An 8949-nucleotide genomic window follows, 5' to 3' on the forward strand; every position below is an offset into this window, starting at 1 on the left:
ATACGGTTCAAAAAATATCACTCGTTGACTTCTGTGAAATAATTATTTTGGTTAACGTGAGCTTTTTCTTTACATTTCAACTCGTAATTGGAGATTATTTGAATTCCTTGTCCAAAATTACAGATTCTTAATCAAAGCCATGTTGAGAAATAACAGTGAAAACTTGATTATTTGCTGTTAATTATTTATCTAATCCATGAGCAGTTTTGTGTTGGGAGGCAGAGAGAGCGTTGCAGCACGCTTTCAGTGGGCACCATGACCAAGTCTTCTGTGACTGTTCATCACTTCTGGCCTATTGAAAATTAGCTGAAGTTTACCAGGACAGATTTCCTTTACCTGAATGTAACTAATGGCTAATATTCTATGTTAAAAACATCTATATCAGTGCATGAAAAAATGTCAGATCGATCGATAATTAATTGACAACTTGATGAAGTTTTAAAGCGGGCCTTACTTCACATTGCACCTCCCGTGACGTGACTATTACATCTCAGCGTTGATGCCGTAACAATTCATATATCGCGGCTGAATCATGGAGAACTTCGGCTCTCAGCTGTGGCCTTGTCTCGCTAACAGTCTCTTGTCATTTCTCCACTCGTTGCTCCATCCGTCTTTGACACTCTCAGTAGATTTGCTGGACCATCTCCCGCTTCTTGTCATGTCTCTCTGTTTCATTTCAGCTTCCATCACTTCCTCCTACTGCTTTTTTTTTTTCCTCTGCACTTACTCGTCCTCTTATTCATTCTTTTGGTCTCCTCTCTGTCCGCCTACTTAACTTGAGACTACTCTGCCGTGCACCACCACCACCGCTACCGCTGCCGCCGCCGCCACCGCCACCGCCACCTCCTCCCCATTCCACGCTCCTTTTCCCTCCCATGTTCCCCTTGGCTGACTCCCAGCACTCCCTTCCTCTCTCCTCCGCTCTGTCACCCCTCTATAAAGACTCCCACTGACGGACCTGAACCTTCTGCCCAAGCCACATTCTGCCCCTCATTCTTTTCTCCTGCGCTCCATGCGAGGAGGAGACCAATTAAAGTCCGTCTCGTCTCCTCTTCCACTCCGTTGTTCTGCTCTCTGTGTGTCTGCACTCAGACTCTCTGGGGTCGCTAATTAAAACACTTTTACTTTCTTTTTCTCTTCACTCTACTTTCTTTTTTTTTTTCTTTTACCTGTTCGTCCAACTTTTTCTTCCTTCAGCTTCTTTATTCATCTTTTTTTTTTTTGTCCCGGCTCTTTTCATCACTGTCCTTATGTCACATCTCTTCCCTCCATTTGTGACCTGCTTTTGTCCTTTTGTACTTTTTTTTTTGTGATTTGGTCGTGTTGCTTTGTCCTGCATCTGTTAAACAAGGTATGAACACAGCAGGTTATACTTTATGAAATGCACACTGCGTCTGTGCAACAGGAGGAAACACCATGAAACAGGTGCACACTATGTATAATCTTAGAATGTGCAGATGGTGACTAGTTTAATAGATAAGAAATTACAAGACAGTCAGATGTTTGCAGAGAGGTACTGAGGTTGCTGATGCTGCTTGTGGAAAGGTCTCCCACTCTTCTTGAAGGACTCTGTGACGTTGGCGGATTTGTACATCCAGAGATGTTGTAATATGTCTGCAGGTTGTGCCTGGCCTGGACCGGATCATTTTCAGCTGCTTACAACACCGTTCTGTCGTTACATCAGGGCCTGGGTGAGAAGATCCCAGAGCAGCTTCCCTCAGTAGATTCCTCACAGTCTGAGCAAACGTTCTCTGGTAGATCACACCAACACCTACATGAGCGTCTCTGTTGATGGACAAGCTGGATGTGATGATTGGTGGTTGAGTTTAGACTGGTTTTAGGCTATTTTTAGCTGGGTTTTGAGCTTGTGTTAGACTGGTTTTAGACCAGTTTTAAGCTGGTTTTTGATATTTTTTAGGCTTGTTTTTGACTGGTTTTAGGTTACATTTTTTGCTGGTTTTGGGCTTTTTTTGGGCTTGTTTTTAGCTGGTTTTTGGACTGGTTTTAGACTAATTTTAGATCTGCTTTAGGTTAGTTTTGGACTAGTTTAAGGTTCCATTTTTTGCTGTTTTTCGACTGGTTTAACATTGTTTTTAGACTAATTTTAGATTGGCTTTAGGTTGGTTTTTGACTGGTTTAAGGTTAATTTTGGCTGGTTTTTAGATCAGTTTTATGCTGGTTTTGGACTGGTTTTAGGCTGGTTTTAGGTTGATTTTAGACTGGTTTAAGGTTACATTTTTGTTCATCCTGGACTGGTTTTAGGCTGGTTTTGGACTGGTTGTGGTGACACTTAGTCTGCAGTCATGTAGCAGATTGTCTTTTGCACTTTGCTGTCTAAAACAGTTTTTCGGATGACAAATGGTGGAGTTTTTGACATTAAAGCGCCTGACTACGGCTCTAACAGCCCGTTCTCATCTTTCCTTTGTCATTTGTATCATTTGAATAAAGCTGCATTTTTAGGTTCTATAAAAGTGACCTTTTATAGTCACTGGTCAAAGGAGTGTCTGAGCTCCAGTCACGCTATCTGATCATCGTCCTTTAAAGCCACATCTGACGAGGCTGTGGATTAACTACGTGAACGAGAATTTGTCACCAGCTAAACGGCTCAAATTGGCTCCACTGAAGCCTTTTCTGACCAGAACAATAAAGATGACATTTTTAACTTTTCTCTGAGTCAGTAAAAAAGACCACTTGCATGCTGAGTTTACATTCTTGTTCAGTGTACTTCCCTCTGTCTTCCTCTCGTCACCTCCTTCTCCTATTAGTTCGTACATGGGTAACTCTTTATACTGTAGCTGACAGCGAGTCAGAATCCTCAGTCTGAAAGCGCATACATTATGCAGCTCCTCTGTTCTAATGATGCTGTCTTGTCCAGGGTTGTTGTTATGCCAAAAACCAGTCAACCTTGACTGACATGGTTGTACATTCACATGCACGTCCGCTTAAGTTGGTACACAACTGTGTGTTTCTGTACTGCGTGCTCTGGGAAAATGGAAAACAGAGGCAGTCGAGTTTATTTTACACTGAACTCCCCTCAGTGGTCATAATTAGCATATGAGGAATGTTGTTCTCTCTATCTGACACTCGACAACAGTCTCTCGCTGCCCTAGAAATAAAATGGAGGTTTACCATTGTGTTATGCATTGTACAACAGAAGTGAGTACATCCATGTTTGATATCAAAAACAATTAGATGCTTAGATGGAAAATTCAAGCCACAAAGTAGAAACAACAAAAGTGAATACACCTGTGATCGCTGAAACTGAACAGAGTCCGCCTGTGATTGAACATGATTCTGAAATTAGCTTAGAACAGCAGAACTTTCTCAGTTTTGAACGCATGGGTGATTTCTGTCTGCATGTCTCTGTCATGGCTCCACATGGAAAAGAATTGAGCAGAGAAACTGAAAGATTTGATTGTTAGACTTTCCAAAGATGTAAAACGATGCAAGACAAGCAACTCAAAGATCTGTGGAAATACAGTAATCAGGAGGTCTAGAAGGAGCCACAGTAGCACTGAAAAGATTGCGTTTTTGATGGTTTTAGGCTGGTTTTGGACTTTTTCAGTGCTTGTTTTAGACTGGTTTTAGATTGGCGTGAGGTTGGTTTTGGACGTGTTTAGGGTTACGTATAAGGATGGTTTTTGACTTTTTCGGGGCTTGTTGTAGACTGGTTTTTAGACTGGTTTTAGACTAATTTTAGATTGGCTTGAGGTTGGCTTTTTGACTGGTTAAAGGTTAATTTTGGGCTGTTTTTTAGCCTTGTTTTAGGATAATTTTAGATTGACTTTAGGTTGGTTTTGGACTGGTTTAGGGTTACATATAGTGATGGTTTCTGACTTTTCGGGGTTTGTTTTAGACTGGTTTTCAGACTGGTTTTAGACTAATTTTAGATTGGCGTGAGGTTGTTTTTTTTGACTGGTTTAAGGTTAATTTTTGGCTGTTTTTTAGCCTTGTTTTAGGATCATTTTAGATTGGCTTTAGGTTGGTTTTAGACTGGATCAAAGGTCCATTTTTGCTGGGCTTTGGGGGTTTGTTTTAGGCTGTTTTTTTAGACTGGATTTAGGCTAATTTTAAATTGGCTTTGGGTTGGTTTTGCACTGGTTTCATATCATATTTTTGCTGGTTTTAGGCTGCTTTTGGACTTTTTTGGAGCTTGTTTCTGACTGGATTTTAGATTGGTAAGGATTACCACTAATCAGGACTGTAGTGGTCATCCTCCTACAATGACTCTACAGACAGTGAACTACTTTAACAATCTAGCTGTGAAAACCAGATGAACAAGTGCTTCAGATTTGGCACTGGTGTTATCAGTGGAAATCAGAGTTTCTCCAGTTGGAGTCCAGTATGTTTGTTGTGAACCTACCCAAGACTACTCCAGTAAATCTATAGCCCTGACAGTGAAGTACAGAGATTTTAATGGGATGGTATGGGGCTGCATGAGTGCTAAAGGTGTAGGGAAGTGTAGAGATCACCTGTTTCTGCATATGGTAAATCTTCACTGTTGTTTTTTTAATTTGGCTGTTCCGTTTGAAACCAATGCAATTACTGTTAAGTGAAACAATTTTGAATGATTTTATGTTAAAGCGGTCTTGCACACGGATGTACTCGCTTCTGCTGTGTGCAATAAAATCCCAAAGCATCCTTGAAGACCTGCACGACTTTGCTTTATCTACGTTATACCAGCGAAAAATCCATCTTCTGCAATATTCCACGTTCCTCCAGGCGCTGAGGCATTATGGAATACCTGTCCATCTGTCTTCCTTCGCTCTTTCTCTGTCCGTCTGTGCTTAATCACCGCCTCTCCTCCCCCGTCAGTCATGTATTAATCTGTAATCGTTATGTGAAATATTAATGCTGTTGTCGTTCTTCCTTCCAGGTTGACAGCAGGAGATCTGTCCGTTCAGCTGAATCTGAACGATTACCTGGACATCTACTGCCCCCATTACCCCAACAAGGGGACTGGGCAGCCAGAAACCTTGGCCCTCTACCTGGTGGCCGAGCAGGCTTTCCAAGGCTGCGTAGAAACCAGAGGGGCCATCAAGAGGTGGGAGTGCAACACTCCGTACGCTCCGTTCGGACCAGTCCGGTTCTCAGAAAAGATCCAAAGGTTTACACCCTTCTCGCTGGGGTTTGAGTTTCTGCCAGGGAGGCACTACTACTACAGCTGTGAGTACAAGACGTGTGTGTTTCTGTGCTACAAGTACGTAGCAATCATATTTAGCAGCCATACAAAAGCTTCATATATTCTAGAAATAATAAAGCTAATGGATTTTCTGGTTTAGATCAGGAGATATCAGATTGATGAATGCTGGACACTGCTGCTACTCAGACTGGCGCCAGGCAGACAGAGCTGTAAATTATATTGATTATCAGTTATGCAGACTATTGTGTCAAGTAATAAGTTCATCTGAAATATCAATAAATGGTTGAAATGTATCTGTCACACTCTTCAAATGGTAATTCCTTCAGATTAGGTGCTTTAGTTCCAGTTTACGATCACATAAGACAAAGAAACACAGCAGATCCATCTAATTACCAAGATGGAATCAGGCAAGAAGAAAAATATGACTTAACCCACCGAATCTCAAAACCCAAAGCAAACAAAGTAATTTCAAAAATCACCAAATTGACACCATTTATTAGAGCCAGAAAAAAATTTAAATGGTTCCTAAAATGATTGTATGTGATGTATGGTTCCATCGCCAAAAGATAACCAAATCAAAGCTAAAAATCACGATATTTAACTAAAATTACTTTTTTTCTACATGTCTCATTTTAAAATTTACCAACTGAAAACCATCTGTGCCGATTTTAAATAAATAAATAAATAAATGAATAAATAAATTTTTTAAAAAGCTCCTGCACTCCTGAGCACATCTGATAAGTGACCAACAGTCAGGTAACAAAACTTTCGAGTATTCAGTTGAATTGCAGGCAGTGTTTCCACAGAGCAGACATAAAACAACAAGAGAGAGCAAAATTAAACACAACGGATTAATAAAATAAATGCAGCATGGCTCAAAAACGGTGAACAGAGGAGCAGCTTGATGGAAGATACATTCAGCATGGTGAAACAAGTTTTTAGAGTTGTGTGGAAAAGTTTGTAAAAGTTGTCAAAATGCAAATAGTAAAATATCTTGTCGAGTGCCGATTTTTTTTCCTGCATTGGTAGCACCAGTGGACACTTGGAAAAATGTTGGGTATGTTGATTCCAAGTTTTTTTTTTTCTTTCGTAGAATAAATAATCAAAAAGAAAATTCAAATTTCGGTTATTCTTTTTTTTTTTGTTTTGTTTTTATGATTTATGGAACTTTGTCATACTGCACAGGAGACCTTGTTGAGTTCCCTCTACTTCCACTCATGGTTGTTCTCTTTCCATCGAGGTGCAGGATTTTATATTCCAGTGGAAAAATGAGCTGACAGTGAGGAAAAATGTGACAGGAGCAAAAAAAATAAATACATTTTTAAAAATGCTGAGCAAAAACGATCTGATATGAACCCAATAACAACGTAGTATAATATTAATCAAGTCTTATTTATTATATGTTAAACAAATCTAATTAGTCAGCAATTAGTTTGCTATAATTAATTAAGCTGCTGTAATTAATTTTTTTGGCTAATGGAGCGTTTCGGCTCTAAAGCAGTATAGAGGTTCGTTGCCTTTGACAGCAAGTGGTTCAAACATGGCTGGAAAAAAAAGTGTGTTTTTGATATGCAAAATGCAAAATCTCTTATCATTTTGTACAACAGTGAATGTTTGCTTTGGGCTTTTTACGCCGGCACCCCAATAAAACCGGTCAAAGAGAGAAAAATGTAAATATTTGATGTTTCAGGTCATCAGTCTGTGCAAAGATACCAGCGTTGGAGAAAGTGTGGTGGAGGGCAGCCTTACATTTTTAACAAGTAACAAGGTTCAGAGGAGCTTTAGCCAGGGTTTTTTTTTTCTCGTTTTTATTTTGTTTTTTATGAGGCCTGAGTGTTGGCAAAACTGCAGCTTATTCCATTAATGTTTTCCATAAATTCCCGCTGAATGACATTAATATGATGTTTTCATAAACCTGTAGGTTGTTACAGTCTCCGTGATGGTTTCTCCGTGACATCCTCCTGCATTTTTCTCTCCTCGCTCATTTATTTCAAACCACTGGAGGGAGAAAAGGGAGGGAAGAGAGACAGAAGATGGCTTAGTGGCTGTAAAATCAGTTGACATTTTTTTTCTCTCTCTCTCTCTCTTACTTTATACAAGTTTTGGTGTCAGTCCAAGAGAGGGAGGACATGAAACAAGGCAGAGAATGAAAGAGTCAAGTGAATGCGTCGTATGGAAGGGTGACAACAAAAGAGACAGAGGGACGGCAAAGTGTAGGAGGAAGAAATGGAGATCAATACAGGACGACAGCGAGGCAAGGCAAGAGAAGCAGACGGAGGTAGAGAAGCGTGGAAGAGTGACAGAGGGGGAGAAAGAGCAAAAGATGGACACAGCCTGACAGTACGGGGGAGGGAGGGAGGGAAGGAGGGAGGTGAGATGGGGGAGAAAGGGATGAGAGAGAGGATGGATGAGTGGACTGGAGAAAGGAGGACAACAAAAGGGATGGATGAGTTGAAGGAAAAGAGGGAATCTTTACATAAATTACTGTTGTGGTCGGCGGGACAATGGAGCATTGTGAGACCATGGGAGACACACACTAACACACACATGTACACGTGCACGCTCACATGCACACACACATGCACACTGGTCTATTGTGGCTGCTCATGCCAGTTCACAGAGAAGCAACAAAAGGTCCCCCCCCACCCCCTAGTCGGGCCACTTCGGGCTCACAGCGATTGTGTATGTTTTGTCCACGTCGCAGATAAGGCGTAAAGTTGGTCCAAATGTCTGGCTCTGGGGTTTGAGCGCTGAATGGACCCGCGGCACTGGAGGCTGCATAATGGCATTAGCCTGGGAGAACAGTACAATGGTATTAGAAACACTAATGGCATTAGTTGGCTCAGTCTGAGCCGGGCTCGAGCTCGTCTCTCCCACAGACGATGACAGAACGCTGTCACCCAGCAGCAGCAGCTCTCCATGTGTGGATCCACGCAAACAGGAAACACCTGGACATCCTCAGCTGACGTGGAAACATGTGAGAGGAAAGGAACGGCGCACTTTGGAAGCCACTTAACAGAACAGCTTTCACTGCGTTTAAAAACAAAGTGACTCGACAACGCGAGCAGCGGCAAAATATGGAAATCTGTTAAGTCACAGAAAAAAAAACGCAAACGTTTTGCAGAACTGATGAGCGCCATGAACATCTCGTAAAATTGAAATAAAGCTCCATCAGAAATCACTTCCTCTTTATTATGCTGTATAGAGTGCTACATTTATTCTCTGCCGTTTAGTATGAAGGTGATATAGGACTGAGGGATATAGCTGGAAACGTTTCATCATGATAAAATGTGTTATTTCAGTAGATATCAATAATTATTGATCATTTTAATGACTTATTTGTATTAATGACCAGAAGAAACAAGGTTTAATTTGAATTTCAACCACTTTGGAGAATATTTATCAAGGTACACATGCAGGTACAAATACATAAACAAATGTAAACACATAAAGATAAAAAAGGATAAAGGAAGGATCTCACCTTGATGCACATTAAATAAAGCAAGCAATGAAAACCTGGAGATGCACGGAGGGCGACCAGGGCAAAGCTGCCGTACCATCGCCTGGGTATCATTAGATGGAGACCCCAAACCAACCTGTGTGCACCCCAACATCAAGACCATCAGCCTTTGTTGCAGATGTTTCTTAGATGGAGGTGTGGTAGCACAGGGTCCTGGGAGTTTTTAGATTGCAACCTATGTCCTACATGTGCAAATGTTAGTACTTGTTGGCCACATCACACCTGGGAATGTCTGCAGACTGGGGGCCTAGGTGGGTCACAGACTAGCAGGCCTCGGAAGACCTGC

General features: G+C 41.2%; 1 protein-coding gene across 1 annotated transcript in view; it reads left to right on the forward strand.

The window, feature by feature from the left end:
• Window positions 1-8949, forward strand: part of efna4 (ephrin A4) — a 61382-nt gene that overhangs the window by 29004 nt on the left and 23429 nt on the right. The window contains exon 2 of the mRNA XM_008288911.1: window positions 4877-5200. Coding sequence (XP_008287133.1) covers window positions 4877-5200 — 324 coding nt within the window. The remainder of the gene's footprint in view (window positions 1-4876; window positions 5201-8949) is intronic.

Source organism: Stegastes partitus, unplaced genomic scaffold (genome assembly GCF_000690725.1).
Source record: "Stegastes partitus isolate 25-593 unplaced genomic scaffold, Stegastes_partitus-1.0.2 Scaffold580, whole genome shotgun sequence".
Classification (NCBI taxonomy): Eukaryota; Metazoa; Chordata; class Actinopteri; family Pomacentridae; genus Stegastes; species Stegastes partitus.